At 40.0% G+C, this 24540-nt stretch overlaps 1 protein-coding gene across 3 annotated transcripts in view; it reads right to left on the bottom strand.

The window, feature by feature from the left end:
- Positions 1 to 259: 259 nt before the first annotated feature.
- The window catches only part of LOC124612700 (adhesion G protein-coupled receptor A3), a 193851-nt gene continuing 169570 nt past the window's right edge, over positions 260 to 24540 (bottom strand). For all 3 annotated transcript variants that reach the window (XM_047141048.1, XM_047141047.1, XM_047141049.1), the window contains 4 exons: positions 21417 to 21831; positions 17563 to 18030; positions 8863 to 9250; positions 260 to 1913 (listed from right to left, as the gene is read on the bottom strand). In XM_047141048.1, the coding sequence (XP_046997004.1) occupies positions 1192 to 1913; positions 8863 to 9250; positions 17563 to 18030; positions 21417 to 21831 (1993 nt within the window). In that variant the 3' untranslated portion in view covers positions 260 to 1191. The remainder of the gene's footprint in view (positions 1914 to 8862; positions 9251 to 17562; positions 18031 to 21416; positions 21832 to 24540) is intronic.

Genomic DNA, 24540 nt, shown 5'->3' on the forward strand with positions numbered 1-24540 from the left:
CACATAAAATAAACCTTTTATGCAGTGTCATGTGTTTTGTTAAGTACAGTAAGTAATATAGATGTTTGGCAATAGCCTTCAGAACAGCAATTAATTTTCATTGCAAAAGTGTTCTCGTTCCTTCAGAAACCCCTTAAGAATGTATTGCTACCAGTAGCAAAATATTTGTAAGAGTTGATGAGTGACCAAGGAATCTCAGAGGAGCATAATGAAAATTAATGGGTTAATCATCATTTCCACAAAATTAAAGACATTATGATAACATTTTATGCCACTCATCACAGCTGTTTATCAAAAAATCTCTCTGGCAAAGTAAAAAATTTTACATTACAAACTCATTTCTAATAACAGAATAAATTACAGTATTACACCATAAGTAATATTTTCAGTCAGCGATATTTTGTACATGATTGTGCATAACTTACTCTGTACAATTCAGTTCATACGATGTATTTCATATAAATGACAGCTTCATCATCTATCAAAATTATATAAACATCAGAATAACAAAGGCAAGACATGCCACACTTACTTCAATACAGAAAAAACTGATACACTCACACACACACTTGCAACAGTATCGATAATTGCAGGGCAGGTGACACACAGGCTCTGTATGAGCCTTCAGGTACGTATTTCATTGTGCTGAAATTTTATATGTAAAATGTTAAAAGACTGTTGACATGCTTTCTACATATGTGTGGGCATTTTTGTATGTTAAAAAAATGACACAAATAAATTGTAAATATTTTGTACTATTTCATTTAAATTTTGACTGCAGTTTCAATCTCTTGGCATAATTAATAGATGCACACTTTCATATCAGTGAATGAGTGACTGTCATCTCTATGAGCTAGGAACTAGCCACAAAGCTCTCTGGAACATTTGATAAACTGTGCATTTTTGTCAGATATTAAGAGCCATACTATATCATAAGCAGCTCAAGATTATATATGCATGATGGCACTATTTCTTTAAAATTATTTTAATTTGGAAAACAAATATTTGTCAGAAGACTTCTGTAACTTTGTAAATGACAGTGTATGTTTACATGCAGGAAGTTTTGTTTGACTGTCTACTATTTTTATTTAAGGACACCTAATTTGCGATGTTTGCCCTACATACCAATGGTACACTAATGTGAAGATATTCAGTTAAGGCCATCAAGGGTCTCTACAGGTGCTTTCATCCTTACACACTAGTCTCTTTTTTATTTACAAGTTGATCATCAAAATCTGTACTCTCATCACCATTGCAACACAAAGTCTCCAGTCCAGCTGCTATTCCCATTAAGGAGTCTCTGTCTCCATTTGTTACAATAGGTACACTGGCTAATGAATCTCTTACTGTACTGTCATCACTGAAATGCCTACAATGTTGTTCCTTCCCATGAGAAATATAACTGCTGGGATCAAATTCAGTCTCAGTAGGAACAGAAACAGTCAAACGTAGAATGTCAGAGACAGATGCGGAAACAGACACTGAAACTGAATCCATACTGTCTGTGAGATGTGTGCTACTCTCGGGCACTGTTTCAGAGCCCAGCTCTGATTCTTCTTCCCTCCAACTTGAGCGTTCACCATCAGTCCTGCAATCATCAGTGTCAAATGCTGCACCAAGCGGTCCACTGCCAGTTCCACATATAAGCGATTCACCACCAGACACAGAAGCGTTATCCTGAGTACTGCCTGGTGATTTACAATGTCTATGCATATCATCATCTACTGATTCACTGAGATCAGCAGCTGAAGATGCTGTTGGCTCCTCCACTTCTGGCACTGGACAAATACCCGCTCGAGTTTGGGAGCAGGTAGCTTCACTTGGTCCAGCGTCATCAACTTGTCCTTGCATGGCTGCTTCTTCTGCACCTATCACTAGTCTCTCAAGTGGAGGTCCCAGGCGGTCACCCACTCCTATAATAGAAAATGTGTAAGTTTCTTCTGGAATGCTTTGGAAAAATCAAGATTACTTTTACAGAGACAATCTAAGACAGATAGACACAATAAAAAGACACACAAACACACACACACAAAATTTCAAGCTTTCGCAACCAACGGTTTCCTTGGTCAGGAAAGAGGGAAGGAGAGGGAAAGACGAAAGGATGTGGGTTTTAAGGGAGAGGGTAAGGAATCATTCCAATCCCGGGAGCAGAAAGACTTACCTTAGGGGGAAAAAAGGACGGGTATACACTCGCGCGCACATACACACATATCCATCCACACATATACAGACACAAGCAGACATATTTAAAGGCAAAGAGTTTGGGCAGAGATGTCAGTCGAGGCAGAAGTGCAGAGGCAAAGATGTTGTCGAATGACAGGTGAGGTATGAGTGGCGGCAACTTGAAATTAGCGGAGATTGAGGCCTGGTGGATAACGGGAAGAGAGGAAATATTGAAGGGCAAGTTCCCATCTCTGGAGTTCGGATAGGTTGGTGTTAGTGGGAAGTATCCAGATAACCCGGACAGCGTAACACTGTGCCAAGATGTGCTGGCTGTGCACCAAGGCATGTTTAGCCACAGGGTGATCCTCATTACCAAGAAACACTGTCTGCCTGTGTCCATTCAAGCCAATGGACAGTTTGTTGCTGGTCATTCCCACATAGAAGGCTTCACAGTGTAGGCATGCCAGTTGGTAAATCACTTGGGTGCTTTCACACGTGGCTCTGCCTTTGATCATATACACCTTCCGGGTTACAGGACTGGAGTAGGGATGAACCAAGAGGTTACAAAGGTTAGGTGGACGGCGGAAAGACACTCTTGGTGGCATGGGGAGGATTTCATGAAGGATGGATCTCATTTCAGGGCAGGATTTGAGGAAGCCGTATCCCTAAAGAGAGCCACATTCAGAGTCTGATCCAGTCCCGGAAAGTATCCTGTCACAAGTGGGGCACTTTTGGGGTTCTTTTGTGGGAGGTTCTGGGTTTGCGGGGATGAGGAAGCGGCTCTGGTTATTTGCTTCTGTAACAGGTCGGGAGGGTAGTTGCAGGATGCAAAAGTTGTCTTCAGGTTATTGGTGTGATGGTTCAGGGATTCAGGACCGGAGCAGATTCGTTTGCCATGAAGACCTAAGCTGTAGGAAAGGGACTGTTTGATATGGAATGGATGGCAGCTGTCATAATGGAGGTACTGTTGCTTGTTGGTGGATTTGATGTGAATGGATGTGTGAAGCTGGCCACAGGACAGATGGAGGTCAACATCGAGGAAAGTGGCATGGGATTTGGAGTAGGACCAGGTGAATCTGATGGAACCAAACGAGTTGAGGTTGGAGAGGAAATTCTGGAGTTGTTCTTCACTGTGAATCCAGATCATGAAGATGTCATCAATACATCTATACCAAACTTTCGGTATATATGTTGTTGTGGTCTTCAGTCCTGAGACTGGTTTGATGCAGCTCTCCATGCTACTCTATCCTGTGCAAGCTTCTTCAACTCCCAGTACTTACTGCAACCTACATCCTTCTGAATCTGCTTAGTGTATTCATCTCTTGGTCTCCCTCTACGATTTTTAACCTCCACACTGCCCTCCAAGGCTAAATTTGTGATCCCTTGGTGCTTCAGAACATGTCCTACTAACCAGTCCCTTCTTTTTGTCAAGTTGTGCCACAAACTCCTCTTCTCCCCAATTCTGTTCAATACCTCCTTATTAGTTACATGATCTACCCATCTAATTTTCAGCATCCTTCTGCAGCACCACATTTCAAAAGCTTCTATTCTCTTCCTGCCTAAACTATTTATCATCCATGTTTCACTTCCATACACAGCTACACTCCATACAAATGCTTTCAGTCAAGGCTTCCTGACACTTAAATCTATACTACATGTTAACAAATTTCTCTTCTCCAGAAACGCTTTCCTTGCCATTGCCAGTCTACATTTTATATCTTCTCTACTTCGACAATCATCAGCTATTTTGCTCCCCAAATAGCAAAACTCCTTTACTACTTTAAGTGCCTCATTTCCTAATCTAAATCCCTCAGCATCACTCGACTTAATTTGACTACATTCCATTATCCTCGTTTTGCTTTTGTTGATGTTCATCTTCTATCCTCCTTTCAAGACAATGTCCATTCCGTTCAACTGCTCTTCCAAGTCCTTTGCTGTCTCTGATAGAATTTCAATGTCATCGGTGAACCTCAAAGTTTTTATTTCTTCTCCATGGATTTTAATACCTACTCCAAATTTTTCTTTTTTTCCTTCACTGCTTGCTCAATATACAGATTGAATAACATCGGGGAGAGGCTACAACCCTGTCTCACTGCCTTCCCAACCAATGCTTCCCTTTCATGCCCCTCGACTCTTATAACTGCCATCTGCTTTCTGTAAAAATTATAAATAGCCTTTCGGCACTGAATTTTACCCCTGCCACCTTTAGAATTTGAAAGAGAGTATTCCAGTCAACATTGTCAAAAGACTTCTCTAAGTCTACAAATGCTAGAAACGTAGGTTTGCCTTTCCTTAATCTTTCTTCTAAGATAAGTCGTAAGGTCAGTATTGCCTCACCTGTTCCAATATTTCTACGGAATCCAAACTGATCTTCCTCGAGGTCGTCTTCTACCAGTTATTCCATTTGTCTGTAAAGAATTCATGTTAGTATTTTGCAGCTGTGACTTATTAAACTGATAGTTCGGTAATTTTCACATCTGTCAACACCTGCTTTCTTTGGGATTGGAATTATTATATTCCTCTTGAAGTCTGAGGGTATTTCACCTGCCTCATACATCTTGCTCACCAGATGGTAGAGTTTTGTCAGGACTGGCTCTCCCAAGGCCGTCAGTAGTTCTAATGAAATGATGTCTACTCCCGGGGGCTTGTCTCGACTCAGGTCTTTCAGTGCTCTGTCAAACTCTTCACGCAGTATCATATCTCCCATTTCATCTTCATCTACATCCTCTTCCATTTCCATAATATTGTCCTCAAGTACATCGCCCTTGTATAAACCCTCTATACACTCCTTCCACCTTTCTGATTTCCCTTCTTTGCTTAGAACTGGGTTTCCATTTGAGCTCTTGATATTCATACAAGTGGTTCTCTTTTCTCAAAAGGTCTCTCTAATTTTCCTGTAGGCAGTATCTATCTTGCCCCTAGTGAGATAAGCCTCTATATCCTTACATTTGTCCTCTAGCCATCGCTGCTTAGCCATTTTGCACTTCCTGTCGATCTCATTTTTGAGACGTTTGTAGTCCTTTTTGCCTGCTTCATTTACTGCATTTTTATATTTTCTCCTTTCATCAATTAAATTCAATATTTCTTCTGTTACCCAAGGATTTCTATTAGCCCTCGTCTTTTTACCTACTTGATCCTCTGCTGCCTTCACTACTTTATCCCTCAGAGCTACCCATTCTTCTTCTACTGTACTTCTTTCGCCCATTCCTGTGAATTGTTCCCTTATGCTCTCCCTGAAACTCTGTACAACCTCTGGTTTAGTCATTTTATCCAGGTCCCATCTCCTTACATTCCCATCTTTTTGCAGTTTCTTCAGTTTTAATCTACAGTTCATAACCAATAGATTGTGGTCAGCGTCAACATCTGCCCCTGGAAATGTCTTACAATTTAAAACCTGGTTCCTAAATCTCTGTCTTATCTTTATACAATCTATCTGATAGCTTCTAATATCTCCAGGATTCTTCCATGTATACAACCTTCTTTCATGATTCTTGAACCAAGTCTTAGCTATGATTAAGTTATGCTCTGTGCAAAACTCTACCAGGCGGCTTCCTCTTTCATTTCTTAGCCCCAATCCATATTCACCTACTATGTTTCCTTTTCTCCCTTTTCCTACTCTCGAATTCCAGTCACCCATGACTATTAAATTTTCGTCTCCCTTCACTACCTGAATAATTTCTTTTATCTCATCATACATTTCATCAATTTCTTCATCTGCAGAGCTAGTTGGCATATAAACTTGTACTACTGTAGTAGGCGTGGGCTTCATGTCAATCTTGGCCACAATAATGCGTTCACTATGCTGTTTGTAGTAGCTTACCCACACTCCTATTTTTTTATTCATTATTAAACCTACTCCTGCATTACCCCTATTTGATTTTGTATTTATAAGCCTGTATTCACCTGACCAAAAGTCTCGTTCCTCCTGCCACCGAACTTCGGTAATTCCCACTATATCTAATTTTAACCTATTCATTTCCCTTTTTAATTTTCTAACCTACCAGCCCGATTAAGGGATCTGACATTCCACGCTCCGTAGAACGCCAGTTTTCTTTTTCCTGATAATGACGTCCTCTTGAGTAGTCCCCGCCCGGAGATCCGAATGGGGGACTATTTTACCTCCAGAATATTTTACCCAAGAGGATGCCATCATCATTTAACCAAACAGTAAAGCTGCATGCCCCCGGGAAAAATTACGGCTGTAGTTTCCCCTTGCTTTCAGCCGCTCACAGTACCAGCACAGCAAGGCCGTTTTGATTAGTGTTACAAGGCCAGATCAGCCAATCATCCAGGCTGTTGGCCCTGCAACTACTGAAAAGGTTGCTGCCCCTCTTCAGGAACCACACGTTTGTCTGGCCTCTCAACAGATACCCTCCGTTGTGCTTGCACCTATGGTACGGCTATCTGTATCGTTGAGGCACGCAAACCACCCCACCAATGGCAAGGTCCATGGTTCATGGGGCAACACACAAACTTTACGAATGCAGAAACACCAATAATTGCAACATTCTCAAATGTCACAATTTTAGCTGAAAACCTAAGCTCTGTTTACGACTGAAAAAATGTAAAAATCGTTATGCTGATAAGAGAATGTTCGCTCTTCATTTCTACCATCACAACAAATTTGTGAAGGAATCAAAGGTATTATGATTGCTATTGAAATATCAATACTGGTAATGTTGTGGATCGTGTACCCTAGCAACTGGGATAATGAATTAATGTTGCAGGAAGAGAGAAAGCTGGGAAGTGTGCCCTCCGTGTCCTCCTAACGGGGCATTTGGAACTGTTTGTCGTCGGCGAGTTTGCATGCCGACTGCAACACCCTGTGATGTCACTGGTGAGCATGCTACCTGCTGCTATGAACAGTTGATTGTAAAATATCTCACATTATATACTGGCATCTCTAGACCAAAAAAAAATATTAAAAAAGGGCACACATGAAGTGTAAAATTATGGGGAGTTGTACACCACTGCAACAACAGCATGCACTGCCACTGGTGGCAACATAATTTACTCATACACTTATTAAAACCACAATTTAAAGCCTTAACCCTCACTGCAGAATTTAAATGATTGCTAACAGGTAGAACACAAGAAGAACTATTATTGGAAAGTAATAGCCTATATTCATTCTTAAAGGCCGGACCACATGCAGTGATCTAGCTGCACAAATATCTGTGGATGTGACATCTGTGCAGACTGTGCATGAGCACTAACCTGGAGAGAGAGAGAGAGAGAGAGAGAGAGAGAGAGAGGGGGGGGGGGGGGGGGAATTCCAATTTGCTGTCATATGAGATGAGCAAAGATAAGAAAAAAATAATAAAGTAACTTGGAAATTATTTATGCCTGTGACTTAGGGTGTAGATGGAATTTTTTCTTAATCTATTTGTTGTTATATTTTCTGTGTCAGTTTCTCTTGCAGTTGACAGAAGATGTGAAATAACTTATTAATGAACAACTTTAGGTCTTGTATAAACCAGTTTTTGGTCTTCTATTAACCAGTTTTTACTCCTACAATTGCTCTTCAGCATATATTATTTCTTAGTTATAAGCATACTTGTATTTCATGAAGCAGTTTCAAAATATCTCACTATCAAGTGAAACATGTCAACTGATTTACAAAAGTAATACTTATTGACAACTTATAGGAAGGACTTGTGTTTAGGTTTACACTGATGTTAGTATAAGCACACTATTAACACAGTGAGAACAACATCATAATGTAGCACTGTCCAAGCAGATGGTGAGCTCTGCAACTTAAAACATAAAGTTGATGGTTAGGACAGTAACAACATAGCTACTGATAAGGCCTCCACCACTGAAGTAGCTATCTAACAGGAAATTCCTCACCCCCTCCCCCATCCATCATCCTTGACCAACCACTTCATCCTTTCTTCCCCTGAATAATGATGCTGTGTTTTTAGGTGTTCTATTCACTATTTGAGTCATTGAGTCACTGGCAGGCGCAATGAAAGAGATTGAAAAAACAGGCTTCTGGGCAAAACCCTTCTTCTGAAGTAGAAAACACACACACACTTTTACACAGGTACAACTCACACAAACATAACCACCCTCTTTAGATGCTATGTCTCAACAGTTGGACCCCAACGTGTGTAGAAAGTGGCCATGTGTATGGGAGTTGTGCTTCTGTGAATGTATGTGTGTTACGTTGTATTCACTTCCTGTTTAATTTCAAAGAAAATACAAAGTTTTCAGCTGACTACATTCACATGATAACACTGTTTTCCTTTAGATCTAAGGAATTTTCTATGTATTACATTTTGTGAAAGTGTTGGAAACACCCTGGTATGATTACTTAAGAGTTCAAGGAAGAATGTATGATGGGCCAGACATGAGTTTGGCAAGATGCATGTGGTGAGCTCCAGCTGCTGTACTTTGAAAAAAACACCTTTTCTTTGAACATCACATTACTTAATGCCACAAAATTTTCTGCACTTTCATAGAATGAGATACATAGCTAATTTCTTAGATGTGTTGCAGCTATAACGTGCCAGTGCACCTGTTGCCTCCCTTTTGCAGCTGTCAGCCACCATTCCCCACCCCTCCCTCCAGCTCTTCACCTCCTCTCCTTCATCTTATTTATGTTGTTAATGATGATCCACTACTTCAACTATCCAGTGAGTTGTTACCTTTACTCCTTAAATTATTAATATTAAAAGTAAAAAACAAAGAACTAACCATACTCATCACTGCTTGCACTAAGAGCACCATTGGTGGCTGTGGTACGTTGTCGTTTAGAATGGGCAGTTGGCCATGAGTAGTCAATGCGTGGCAGACTGGCTGCAACATTGCTACTTGCATTCTCCATGTCAGATGATAGGAAAACAGCACTCTCAGCCCTTGTATCAGTATCACTGGCCACCCCGGCACCTGCAGACCTGCGGGCTGCCAATCCTGCAGCATGGCGGCGCTGTTTCCGAAAAAACTTTCTCGCTACAGTGCTCTGACGTGGATTGTAGAACATCTCAGCATTTTCATTAATGCCACCTGGAGGATCACTTGCTGCTCCGGCTGCTATAACATATTGGGCAGGCTGCCTTGGCAATAAGACGACATTGACACTTGCCTGTAATTGGAACGAAAAAGATGCATTAAAAATAGAACAAAGATTTTATCCCCTCAAAATAAAAAGTGAAAGGAGAATGTTAGTTGTGAAAAGGCTTAACTGTTATTTGACAAGGAAGAACAGCACTTGTGATGATGAGTGACATGTTCACAATAGAGATAACAGTGATCCATATAGTTGAAAGTTTAGAATTTGTATAAGTCTATGATCAAAGAGTTTCATTACTAGTTTTGATTAGTTTATTAACGGAGGCTGATTTGAAGGTGATCATTACTGACTGAAACTAGTGTGTGTCTGTTCTTTCGGCCAATGATCTCTTCAGTGTGGATGCGCACCGGGCTCAAACTGTCATGGGAATTGGTCAAATGCAGCGAATAATGAGGATAATGGGCATGGGGCACTACATTCATAATGTGTGGATACGTTGAGGATTTGGGTCTGACGGGAGGTGTGCTACGATAGTCCGTGCAGTTGTGATGACCACTGTGTCCAAATGGCTTAGCACTTGGACCATTTACTGAGGGAGCGGGAGACCTGGGTATGAATACCAGTCCAGTATAAATTTTAAACTTTCCTCGTTGATTTAAATCAACGCCTGCTTGCAGCCAATATCTGTAATTCCTTTGCAAACATAAAAAAAACCTTGCAATCAAAGATGACACAAATTCTACAATAACAACAATTATTTTCAGACCTTGTAAAATTCTCTGATTACTAGACTGAACAGCTACACTGAATGCAAGCATGGCAGAAGGACACAGAATCCTTACTCACATTCAATAATATTGTGACACTGCACACAGCTTAAAGAAACATTTTATCTCCTTTGCTGTTGACATGTGATTTTATGGGAGCCTTCAGTATGAACAATAATGAATTACACTATTAATGAAAATTATTTGTCATCTTCAGACTTCAGATTGAATATTGGACACAACACAAAAGTTAATTCATGCAAGTTTATAAAATAAATTGATTTTTAGGAAACTAAAGATACAATTTCATACTTCAAGAGTCAAAAAGATACAATATGATTAGTCGTAATAACAGTGAATATAAAAGTCGGAGCAACCACAGACCACTTGACACTTTAGTATTACGTGAATGATGAGGAGACTGCTCTGACTTAAACAAAGATCAATTTTCCTGTGAGATTATTTCATAATCCAATATGACACAATTTCAAACACACTGTACAGAAGTCAGTAACCATTCATAGGTTTCTTACTCCATGAAACCACTTTGTTCACTATATGCTGTCTACATATGATAGAATGACAATAGCAATCCTCTTACATGCTTCTGGGTTTTGTAATGTAGCCATTAATTTTATTCAGACCAAGATTTTCACTGCAGCAGGGTGTGCACTGATATGAAACTTCCTCACAGATTAAAATTGTGTGCCAGACTGAGACTCGAACTCGGGACCTTTGCCTTTCGTGGACAAGTGCTCTATCATCTGAGCACCCAAGCACGACTCACAACCCACCCTCACAGCTTTACTTCCATCAATACCTTGTGTCCTAACTTCCAAACTTCACAGAAGCTCTCCTGCTAAACTTGCAGAACAAGCACTCCTGGAAGTAGTTTCGCAGGAGAGGTCCTGTGCAGTTTGGAACGTAGGAGATGAGGCACTGGCAGAACTAAAGCTGTGAGGGTGGGTTGTGAGTCGTGCTTTGGTAGCTCAGATGTTAGAGCACTTGCCTGAGAAAGGCAAAGGTCCTGAGTTCGAATCTTGGTCTGACACACAATTTCTATATGCCAAGAAGTTCCATTAATTTGATTGTTTTTCATTATCTTTAATACCTACTTTCTGTGTTATAAAACCTATGTATCATAGAAAAATTGGAACGATGACTTGAAGCATCAAACTTAAATAGACAAATTAATATATTACAAATGCATGAGATATTATCGCCTGAAAATGTTGTACATGGTATAATCAGATATTGGAGTAACGAAGAAAAAGGTTTGTCCTATGTTTTGATAGTAAGTATATTTAGTACAATAATACTGTATGTTTGGTAGCTGAAGAACAGCAACGTTGGATACTGGATGCATCACTTACAAATTCTATAGACTACTATGACCAATTTCATTGTTTTGTGCAGTGAGAAAACCACTTACAACATTGAAATCACTGTTAAATAAAGACAGGCCTTTCAAGGTGGTGGTGATGGTGGTGGTGGTGGTGGTGGTGGTGACAATGAAGAAGAAGAAGAAGAAGAAGAAGAAAGATGAAAGAAAGAAAGATATGTATTTTATCTTGCATCTGGCACAAAAAACCTTCAATAACATTATTACAATACTACCTACACTATTTTTGTTTTGAAGAAGCCCTAGAGTGACTGAACACTGGGTATGGAAATAATATTTGAGACAGTAAATCACAATGGTTGCAAGTGTTCCTCATCATAAGTTATTAGGAGAAAGGTCTCAGAAGTCACTTAAGGCTCGAATGTTAGGATTTGCTGATCCTATTCCTCTCTGGTCATATAAAGAGCATCTGGTCAAACTGCCAGTACTGCTGTAATAGCTGGTCAAGTACAAAAGTATATTACTTGCAGCCTCTCCTAATATTTATATTATGAATAACTACAGTATGAAAGGAATAATACTGTTGAAATTTTTCAGTTGAAATAATTTCTTCAACATGGACATAGGCTTCTTCCCAAGATTTCCATGCTGATCTTCACTGAGCAATCTGGATCCAGTTTTTTTTTCTGGATGTTGGCCGCATTTTGTCGGATGTCATCTCTTCATCTTGCCCCAGGATGTCTTGACACTTCTCTTTGACTCACTGCAAAGCTAATGCATTGAGTTTTTGTCAATTTGAAGTTGTTACTGGCCACACATCTTGCCCAACAGCATTTCAGTCTTGCTTCGTTTTCGAACCTGTCTCTCAGATTCATTCCACTGCTCTCTCTCTCTCTCTCTCTCTCTCTCTCTCTCTCTCTCTATCTCTCTCTGTTGCCTTTTAACCAATGCAGACTCAATTTGTGCTGCTTGTGTGTCACTTGTTTTGAGCCCATGTGTTGTTACTAACAGTGTCATAAACCTTCCTTTTTAAATTTATAGGGATAGACAGTTTGCAGAGAACGTAACCAAGTCTTCCAAATGCGAATGAGATGAGGATAATTCACCAGGTGACCTCTGCTGCCAAGTTACCTTCTCAAAGTTGGAGTTTATGAGCCAGATAAATGTATTCATTTACTACTTTCAGAGCACATTTTCTGATGGAGACCATTGTACTGACAGGGCTGGAAACAAAGATGGTCGAGAAGTTTTCCACCTTTATGTTCTAATGATACATTTGGAACACATCATCCAGAACCAAGGTGAATAACTTATTTGTAAGGTTCTGTCTCCTTGACTGTTACCTCCTTTCATGGGAACCTTTTCAGTGATCCATTCTTCCATTATTGTCATGTAGAGAGGCATTCTTCTGAATGTAGTAGCTTATGTTGGTATATATGTAGCCAATGCAGGCTCTGTTCATCATTCATTATACTGCCCACGTTTCGATCATGACGAATGGCTTCTAGTAGTCTATGAAGGCCACACGAAGTGGGATATTATGTTCCATACATTTTTCTAACAGTTGTGTGCATACTGATTGAACATGATTAGTTGTAGTGTAACCTTTTCTGAATCCCACCTGTTTGACAGGCTGGCAAAAGTCAACTTTCTGACTCATGCAGTTTGTAATGATTTTCGTTAGCAGTGTGTAAAAGACAGATAAAAGAATAATAGGTCTGCAATTGTCGATGTTTAGTGTTGTCACTTTTCTTATAGAGGAGAATGACTTCTTCATTTTTCCACGCCTCTAGAATCTTTCCGTCCATGGCACATTTATTTACCAGGATTTGGAGTGTTTTCTCAAGTGTCTCTCTTCCACTTTTAAGCATGTTGCTCATGATCTGATCTCCTGGCATCTTACAATTCTTCTCAGAGCTGTTGCCATACAATTTTTGTCAATACATTCACATTCTTTCAATCCCACATTCACAACAGCTCTTTGCGCTGTGGCTTGGGTAGTAGGTGGTTCCCTCTCACGATCCAAGTGAGAGCAAGATCATCTCAGGGAGTGGTGAACCCTGCCCTATGTGAGCACTTGCTCCTTTTCACTTCCCTAACTGGAATGGGGGGGGGGGGGGCATTCCCTAAAATCCTTATCCATCCAAATATCTACTAATCCTTATACAACCCTTCATACCTTATCAATCCCTATTGGACTAGAATGAGATACGGTCCAAACCTCCCCTAAACAAAAATGTTGGACTTTAAAACAAGCATACCCCAAGCAAGTAGAGGTGGAGCCTCAGAATCTTGTACTGAAATGTCAGTCTGCCACAGGGATTATGGGAGCGAGAAGGGCAAAAAGACAAATAATCAAATTAAACAACAAAATATGCACAAAAAGGCAACAGGAACAACTCAAACAAAACTTTGTATGCTACTGCATGTAATATTTGCACCATGGCACTCACAAGAGCATATCGTCCATTCAGCACACAAATTACAGAACATCAGATGAGACACATTTGGAATCAGCAAAACAGGCAAAACAACTACTATCGTCAAGTCCTGGCATCTCCTATTTCAGAATAACTCCGACATAAATTTGCATATTGGATATAGCTTTGTTAATTCACAACGGGATGTAACACCTTCTCACCAGACCCCTGCCCATTTTAAGCAGACTGAACTATGTGATCCTTAAGTTGAATGCCAAGATTAGTCTCCAACTCATTTGTGCCTATGCACCTAATTCCACCTCAAGCTCTGGAGAATAGTTATATGATGATGTGACAACAGCAAATCAAACAACACATTTTCCTTAATATTTGGCAATTCTAATGGCAAGATAGGACTGAAATCCCCAGAAGATCCTCCCCTCATTTGAAATTTTGGACTTAGAATCCAAAACCAGAGAGGAAAAATGAAGACGAATTTTCTTAATAATGGATGTTTTTACTGCACGAGTACATTTTACAAGAAAAATCCGAAAAGGAAGTGGATTGGATAAAGTTTGTTGGAATGGCTAAGAATGAACTAGATTACATCCTCACATCAAACAAATTAAATGTTCTCAGAAGTGTCAATGAAGATAGTGACCACAAACCAGTTAGAGCAAGAATGCAAATAAACACTCAACTTGCGAGAAAACATGTTGTGAAAAGCAAGATCCGACTTACAATAAAGGAGCTGAAAGAGAAAAAAAGGCAATAAAACAATGCATAGACAAGAAATGACCAACAGAAAAGTTGAGAGAAATGGAACTGAGTGAACTCTCAACAGAAATTAGCAACAGTATTCGTACAACAGTAAAGAAAGTCCTTGCATACCAAAAATGAAGAAATCCAAAATTCAGCATCAAAACAGAACAGCTTATAAAAGAAAGGAGGAACACTGATAAAGGCTCATCAAAATACAGATATCTCGAGAAAAACATAACGAAGGCTATCAGAAGAAACTGCAGAACACAAAATGCACAGACTATCAAAAACAATGTGAACTTGAGGTCTTTTGTTTCAGTCAATCAAATGGTAAGCTGATTCAGAATAGGTGGGCAGACATTGTTACTGGAAGAGACAAAATTATAAGAACTGTTGAAGTTTTATCAGAAGCTCTACAGTTAATCAGATAAGTCTACCTAAGGAGAAATAGATGAGCATCAAACTACTGGAACAAAACTCATTGCAGTATTAAAATATTTCAAACATTTAATTTGCAGTTTGAACAGAAAATATTCTGGAATGCAATTTTTTCTAATAGGCAGCTAAATGAAGATGTGTTACACCACATGATCTGTCATGTGTACTGGCCCGGCATCGACTCTGAAATCGCACACATGGTCGCTGCCTGCGGCCCTTGTGCGTCACAGGCTGCCGCCCCGAAGTCATCTTTGTCACCGTGGCCTTCGCCTGAGAAGCCCAGGAAGCGTATTCATACTGACTTCGCGGGACCTTCTTTGGGTACTTATTGGCTTCTCGTTATTGACGACTACTCTAACTTTCCTTTCATTGTCCGTTGCGCGTCACCTACCACCGCGGCAACCACCAACGCTCTAGCTTGCATTTTCTCTTTGGAAGGCCTTCCCTCTAATCTTGTCACTGATAATCGTCCGCAATGTGCCTCTTCCGATTTTGTGGATTTTTGTGCCCCTCACGGCGTCATGTATGTCACGGACCCTCGGTTCCATCCACAGTCAAACGGTGAGGCTGAACGACTGGTCCGCACATTTAAGGCTCAGATGAGGAAACTCTTCTGCTGATGATGCGATTCTCCAATTTCTGGCTTCTTACCATTTCACCCCGGCTGAGCTCTTACATGGCGGACAGCCCCGCATGCTACTTCATCTTCTGCGGCCTTCCACCTTGTATGGGTACGGGGATATGGCAGGCAGCCAAAATGGCGTCCTGGCCACATCTTACGACACCGTGGCCAACGCCTGTATGAAATCCAGACGGACACGGGTGTTGCAGTGCGTCATTCGGACCAGCTTCGGCCTCGTGTGCCGGCAACACCTGTTCCGGATGCCGCTACACCTCCTTCGGCTCTACCTGATGCTCGGGATACTGGGGGATACTGGAATCTCTCATGACTCACAACACAGTCCTCTCACCATCATATCCATGCCAGCACAAGAACTGGCGCCACCAGGAGACGTGCCCATGCAGGAACCAGATGACCATCATCTGTTGGAGCAACTCTACTCACCTCCTTCTCCTACGGACGCAGACACATCGCCCATGTCTCCTGTTATAACAACCGGACTTGCTGCAACGGGCAGATTGGTGAAGGGGGTCCCAGCAGATTCGCCCCCTATGTCTCCTGTCATCTCGACTCGTTATCATCGGGGACACTTCCGTCCGTACGGGAAGCCTCCCCCTTGAGACTTTACGGCCAGTCAAACAACACCTATGGACATTAGCAATCTACAGGCCACCTCCATCAAGACCTGTGCAAAAACTTCAAAGGGGGGAAAAGTGTTGTGACTCGCCGATCTTTCTAAGTGCCGCCGCGCAGTTACGCGCATCCTCTACATGCGGCGCTGTCTGCCAGCCATGCAGCAGCAGTGCCACCTAAGCGGCCAGCCAGCCAGCGGCCGCTAGACTTGGACTCAGTTATGATTTGACTGTTAAAGTGTACACACGTCTTACTCTGTTTACTTGATCTGTGACTTTCATGTATTGCGTCTTCCTTGAAATATATGTTCAATTTGAAGTTATAACAAAATGTACATAAACAGAACTTTCACAAGAGTATTATTTTTTAAAAGATAAAATAAAATAAAACACCATGAAGAACAACAACAACAACAACAACAACTAAGAATCTCAAGAGTGCTACTGGGAGAAATGATCCAGCATATTGTTTTAGACAAAGATGCTAAAAAATCACTAATTACATAATGGACTGTACAATATGTGACTTTTTCATGGATCTTTCTGAAAACAAATGTTTTAAGCCATGTAATCTCAATAAACATGTCTTCTATGTCTATGGTTATCATGTTGAAAACTATTAGCATGACATTTTCATACTGTTGGGAACCAAATTTTTCTGCATCAGTGAAAGGAGTAGTTGAGCCTCAATACTGAATATATAATCAATCTAGAAATTAAACTGAATTTCAGATAGTTGGATTTTATTTAAACAAACCAAAGTAATAGTCTTCTGAAATTTACTTTTATTACAAAACTCAGTAATAAATGACGTGGAAATATGTCTTATGGCAGTCAGATTTTCTACTTAATTTTACTCAATAATGGAAGTATTTACGGTGTTTCCGTATATTTCATCCTGTTACTCATGATGTGTTTATGATGCACACTATGTTTAGAAGGTCTATATGAAAAAGCTTGACAACCTACAAAAACAAGTTTTTAAACACTGTCATCTTGCTTTCAGCTGTCAGAACTTTGTTTTACAATTTCAAGTTTGGTATTAAGACATTTTCAAGCATAAGATTTTGACATATCAGTTTATATTAACCTGTATGTCAAAGTTATGCTTAAACTTAGCTTAAAGCTGAAACTGCAACTGTAAAATAAAATTCTGGCAGCTGAAAGCAAGATGACATCATTTTAAAAAAATTATAGAAGCTGTGGACCCATGTTACAAGAAAGTAAATGACAACATTTTAAAGTTAAAATTGATACAAAATGTATGTCAAAAATGATTAATTTTGCAGTATCTGTGAACATAAAATAAATGTAAGTCTGACGTAGTCCTTCAAACCAGCGGTTAATTGTTTTTATATAAATATTCTTATATGAGAAGATATAATGTGCATCCGTACTCACCAATCCTCGCTTGTTGTCTGTTCGAGCAAGAGTCTGTGCAGCAACACCATTGGCTTCTATTATTTTTGGAACTGGTGTGGCTGCTGACACACTGGTGAGTGTTGCTTGCGGGACAGGCACTGGAGCAGTATCAGAAACTGAGCGGGTTCGACAACAGTGAGTGGAAGTATTTCTGCGCCCCACATCTGCCTGTCCCACAACTTCGCCATATCTGAGCTCAGCCCAGCACGTACGTACATCACGACGACCAACACAATAAAACGTGGCAACAAATAATCCGAGAGCAGCTGCTGAAAACCCAAACAGTGTGCCAAACAAGGCTTCTTGTCGCAGAAATCCAGGAATAGGGTGGACAGTTGCAGCAGCAGCAGATCCCCACGCAATTAAAAACAGTACAAGTGTCACTGCGTGTGCACGCACTTGGGCTGCAGGAGGACGTTCACCATCTTCTGCCTCGCTTGTATCTTCCTGCAAGCAGAGTGACTATTATTATTTACTGTTTCTTAATTACAATGTCATATGAAATCAAATATAGACTGCTATAATTCTATTTGAAAAAGATGGTGGAATGGGGAATGAAAATTCAAGTACTCATAAATGTACATACTCATTTCTATGAGATATTAAACTTTCAAACATCAAAACACAAATAAAAAGGCTGATAGCCATTAAACATTTCTGGTTTTTCATTTTTTATTCTACTTTTTATTTACAGATAATAAATTACTGAATTTCAAGATTGGAAGACAAGTTAGTGGACTAGGAAGAGAAGTTAAATAATATCAAATGGGGTACAGCAGCACTGTTAGATGAGCAAGGAAAATAAGGACCAAATAGAAATCAAACAGGACATATGTTTCAGACATACTAGGTGCTAGTCACTTACGAGGGGTTCTTTCCACTGAATATTACCATTCTCAATGGTGTTACGAAAGTTGAAATAATTTTTAATGGTAAATGGAATAAAAGTGGCACTGAGACCAATTGCAATAAGATTATAATAACATATAATCCACAGAATGATATGAAAATAATGAACGTTAACAATGAAGTCACAGAAACAGTCGATATGTCTTCTTACTTAGGGCAGTTGAAGGGAACAACTGACTGCACAGCAAAAGAAATGCAGAGAAGAACAGAAATGGTAAGGAGCTTTTTTTGGCAAATTAAATAGGGTATTAAAAACTAAGCTTCCTTTTTGTCTGAAAAGGAAAGTTTACACCCAATGTGTACTACCATTTCTGATTCATGGTACTGGAACATGGACCTTTAATATGAAAAGTATTAAAAAACTGAAGACTGTTCATCAAGAAGTGAAGAGAGGTGTGCTGGGAACTGCTAGGAGAGACAGAAAAACATTTAAATTGTTCAGAAAACAACTAGAGTGGAAGACATAATTTCAGGAATAAAAACAAAATAGAGAGGGGTAGAGCATCACGCACCCAGCTGAATAAAATAGCAGACAGACCAGAGACGTTCTTTGCTGGGTTCCAAGTGATAAAGATAAGAATGAGACAACAATCTAATGACAGATGGCTATATGACATAGAAAACTTGCAGGTAAAGCACGGATATGTATCGCTGAAGACTATTATGCAGCAAGAAGTCAAGAGGAAGCCTTTCTCCAGCAGTGGTCGTCAAAAACGGTGAAATTTCCACATATTTTGCGTATTGAATTCTTCAAATTGCATCATATGTTGAGGATGTAATTATATCCATTACTGAAAAATAATCCTTTCCTATAAGGCAGTTTGCATTCTTTTCCATTTTACTTGTCCTGTTGCAGGAAAAATTTATAGCTCGAATGGATAATGTTGTGTGGGGATGAGACTGCAAAAATCTGAGTCTACATGTGGTGAATACATAGTCAGTATAAACATTCTGGAGTTCTCCAGCTGGGTAACACAGGAATGTCCCTTAAGTTAACAGCATATGTCATAAAATCCTCATTTGGTATCTACACTGTGAGCCTAAATGTTATACTTTCTCAGTTTCAAGCTTCACTGATTCTTCCTCCATACCTCTTCTACTATTCAAATGTAAGTTGCGTGTACATTTCTGGAATCAGTAATTTAAAATTGGATGATGTAACTGCACTGTTGTGATATAAATGTGTTTATTTTCCCATGACTAAAATACGCATCACTTACATCAAGTGCTGTAAGCATGATCATTAAACACAATGTGAAGGAAGTCATTAATTACGGGAATTAAACAAACAAAATAGTCTTTTGTATTGAAGAACATTATTATGAATACTTCTGCATGATAAAATATAGTAATGGAAAGTCCAAAAATAAAGACACAACGAATAGTAGAGGTATTGAATCATCAAATGGCACTTAAACAAGACAGAGAATTTTGCAACCCCCCGCACACACACACACACACATACACTCACAACTTGTACAGCTACACTGTGCTGGCTGAAAACCAGTGCTAACAGGTGTGTGTGTGTGTGTGTGTGTGTGTGTGTGTGTGTGTCTTCACTGTGTCTTTCGATGTATCACTGCCCCTATTATTCACTGATTTTTTACCTTTATTACTAAATTATAAAAATTATTAATAAGTTTGAACCTACAAAAAGAAAATGACAAACAGAAAAGGTGATATGTGAATTTTCATTTCCTCAGTATTCCTCCTGCTCCTGCGTCCAAAGACACCCTTAGTCCAGAAAGCTTAAGACTTCTTTTTCTTCACCTTTCTACAGATAATTGTTAATGTGCTGCTACTCTTTCCTGGAACATTGCTTCTCACAAAGTTTGATAATTTTAAATAGTTCCTTCATAACAGAAAGAGCAAATGGAAAGGAGGGAGGAGGCAACAGGAAGTAAGTGTATGTTACACAAGTGGAAAAGAAGGTGCAGTAGGAAGGAAGAGACATTTCAGTAAGAGAGAAACATGGGCTTACAAGGAACTCTGAGCTAATGACAAAGATTCAAATTCTAGAATATTAATAACAGGCTGCTAGAAACTCGTTAGTTGAAGATGAGAATTAAACCTGCAATAAACATCTGTCTACAACTGGAAATAAAAGATATAAAGGGTGGAGAAAAATTGTGTCACAAAATTTTAACCCTGGATAGCTGATACCAGTAGGAACCGAAATTACTAATGTTGTGTAGGTCGACAACGCACCATTTTTAAACTACGGAAACTTGGTGCCATGCGCTCATATTGGACATGGATTTGCCCTGTTGCCGTCCGTCGGTTGATGGGCAGCGTTACGGCTGTCAGTTCACGCATACAAACATCCCTCCATGATACGCACACGTGTCAAATAGGTCTCTCTGTTTGTCTCCACCAATCGGAGCGCATAGTGCCAAGTTTTCGTAGTTTAAAAATGGTGTGTTGTCGACCTACACAACACTAGTAATTTTGGTTCCTACTGTCATCAGCTACCCAGGGTTAAAATTTTGTGAAACAATGTTTCTTCACCCTGTACAAAGTAAAAAGTAAAGTATAGAACAAGTGTGGGGAAGGAAAGAGAAATCTGAACAAACTAACAACTCAAAGCAAGGCAGAGTTCAAAGAGAGAGAGAGAGAGAGAGAGAGAGAGAGAGAGAGAGAGAGAGAGCAGATGCAAATGAAATAAATAAAGACTATGGGACGAGAATGGAGAAGTGAAACCAGATGGAGATGAGAACACGCTCTTCAATACACACTTGGTTCTTATCATACACTTGAATTTGGACACCAGTAACAAAATATATGTAAATGACCAAGTTAACTATGTAGACATATAACAAAGATTTTGATATACTCGTACAGAAATGCATTGACAAAATTATGATATTCAGATGACTGCTCCCACAATTCAAAATGTGTACTACATGGCAGCTTAAGTTGCTTACACTGTGATAACTGTCCCTGTCAGCAGCTGCTGGAGGTGGAGGTGTTAGTGTCTCTAAGTCAAGATTCTCAGTCGCTTGAGTGCCTTCACCAGGATCACTGTCTACTGTGCGAGCAGATGCTGCCCTTGCAGCCAAAGCCAACAAGACAGCCAGCAACAACACCAAAGCACAGCATGGCACAGCTACTGCCCCTAGGGCTGGTCCACCTGAGAGGAAACAGCGACGCCGTCCAGCGTATTCTCGTAGATTTACAGCACCCGAAATGCCGCACACTATGAGTGCAACACCCCATCCAACCAAGTAAAGGCCCAGCAATGGCTCTGGCACTGGTCCCTCTGACGGCAATCCATCATCGTCAGCTGCATTAACTGTGTCTGTTGTTTCTGGAGAGCGGGACAGACGCTTGTGGATGTGACTGAAAAATGTAAGTAACTGATGTATGTCTAATTTATGTACATTAACACAGTTAATAAAGAACATCTGTCATGTAACAACACACAAATAATGACTGCATTTCTGTAGTGTACCATCCACTCACTAAGTCAATTATACCCACAGAATATTGTCTACAACTGATATTTACACCTTTGGTTTCTTTTTGATGTTTCAAATGGACTAATATAATTTGATTATTTCCTGCTCAAATTGAGAGAATGTTTTAGGATGTGACTGTTTGTCTCATCTCATTTCCCTCTTCTTTTGAAGTAATAAACAACTTTAGAACAGACACTGGATCTTAAACTTCGTGATTAGCATTTGTGAGAGGAGTATTGCCTGTCTTCTGGTTGGTCCCATCTGACTTCTATTGCAGGTTGCAAATGAAATTCTAATGGTATAGGAGCAGAACAGACAGGCAATTTTACATGAATGGTTTCCATCGTGTGGAATACTTACATCTGAGTTACACTTTCTGTTTCTTTCTGATAAGTTTGATTTATTAGAGTGATTATCTATGAAATTACTATAGTATCAATTTGTTAATGTTACATATCAAATCCAGTTGCTAATTTTCATTCACAAGTAGTTCCTATGCTCTGGTAATCATAGCCCTGAAAGCTGTACGCTTGCTAACTAATGGATGGTATAAGCAGTTGTAGGTGGTAATGGTGGCAGTGATTTTCTCAGAAATGTGACAATAGATAAGAAACTAGTCATCCTCATTACTTTCAGACCAACCCTTGTACAATATGGCCAAGGTTTTCATTCCTCAGTAGCTCACAGCACTGTATTTAACATGTATAAAACTAGTCTAACCACTTCAGTATCATCTGATATACAACTAGCAGAGGAACCGATACACTTTTTAAAACTGAAGTGTGCATAACTAGTAAAAATGCTAACGTGATTACAGGCTTTCTCGGTGTATTTCAGCTATGAAATCTTCTTGCGTTACCAGCTGAGAGGTGTTGTCATCTTGCTGCAATGCTTCAATGGATCCTGTATCCATCATCTTCAGGTGAAGTGTCAGGATGCAGTCTGCCACATTCCTTTATATGAGGGTGGTTTGAAAAGTTCTCGGAATCACCATGAGAGGTCAGCACTAGTGCAATAAGTTGTTCACATGATATTCATTGGACAGTTGCCTGTAAACATGTGCCACATCAGTGCTCTTGGAAGAGAGCTGTGGCGGTGACGTGGCTCTGTTGTTGTTCCCACGTAGTGATTTGTGAAGATGGAAAAACTCGAGATTCGAGCAGTGATTAAGTACTTCATAAAGAAAAGTATGAAAGCAAAGGACATTCATTCATGCTGATTTCCATAATACACTGGAGGACTCTGCTCCTTCATATTCAACTGTTGCCAAGTGGACAAATGAATTTCAATTTCATCTGGGGAGCTTAGATGATGAACTGCGCAGTGGTCGGCCAAGATGTGTCACTACTCCAGAAATCATTGCAAAAGTGCACAAAATGGTCATGGAGGATTGCCGATTGAAAGTGTGTGAAATTGCTCAGGCTTGCCAGATGTAATCTGAAAGGGTATATTGCATTTTAAATGAAGAAATAGAAATGAAAAAAATATCTGCTACTCTTGATGCATGAGAATGGACATATCGGAATAACGTTTGGCCCATTTCAGAAGAAAAAAACAAGATTTTTTGCAGTAGTTTGTGACCACAGATGAAACTTGGGTGCATTACTATACCCCAGAGACAAAACAACAGTCAAAGCAGTGGAAACATGCTGATTCTTCACCACCATAGAAAGCAAAGACAATTCCTTCAGCAGGAAAGATCACAGCATCATTTTTTGGGATGTGAAAGGGATTCTGTTTCTTGATTATCTCCCCACTGGGCAAACAATTACTGGAGAATACTATGCTAACCTCCTGGACAAATTATTGAAAAAGGGGGGGGGCAGGTTTAGCAAGGAAGAAAGTCATCTTCCATCAAGACAATGCACGCACTCACACATGTGCCATCGCCATGGAAAAATTACACAAACTTAGGTATGAATTGTTGCCACACCCACCTTATTCACCTGATATGGCCTTGTCAGATTTCCACCTCTCCCCAGAACTGAAAATTTTTCTTGGTGGATGAAGATTCACTTCAAACAAAGAACCGATAGCCGGAGTTGACAACTATTTTGCAGGCATGGAGCAAACCCATTTTTTGAGATGGGATCAAGGAACTGGAACATGCTGGACCAAGTGCATTAATCTACAAGGGGACTACATTGAAAAATAAAAAAAAGTTTCAGCGATGTAAGTACTTTTTTTTCTATTCTGTTCCGAGAACCATTCAAACCACCCTCATAGCTCCTGGACCGCTGTCAGATTCTGCCCACCAGCCGATCACACAGCAATGGAATTGCATGGTGTGTTTGGAGCCACTGGTGATGGGGGGCATACACACTGTGGCTCCAGTGCAGGCATTGAGCCCTGGCCACAGTCCCCTTCAGATCAGAGCACTCCTGCCGAATCTTCCTAATTGCAGGATTCCATGCTGAACTGAGAAGACAACCACTGTCTCGAATAATTAATTTGTCTTATAAATGAATCTCTACCACCTCCTTGATCATCAAATCCCAAAATCTGTTAGTGGTACATAAGTGTTTCCTTAAATTCGAAGGTGTGTTCTTTACCGATGCTGTGTTCTGTACGCAACATCAGTGAAAGACAC

The sequence above is a fragment of the Schistocerca americana genome, chromosome 4 (assembly GCF_021461395.2).
Source record: "Schistocerca americana isolate TAMUIC-IGC-003095 chromosome 4, iqSchAmer2.1, whole genome shotgun sequence".
Lineage (NCBI taxonomy): Eukaryota > Metazoa > Arthropoda > Insecta > Orthoptera > Acrididae > Schistocerca > Schistocerca americana.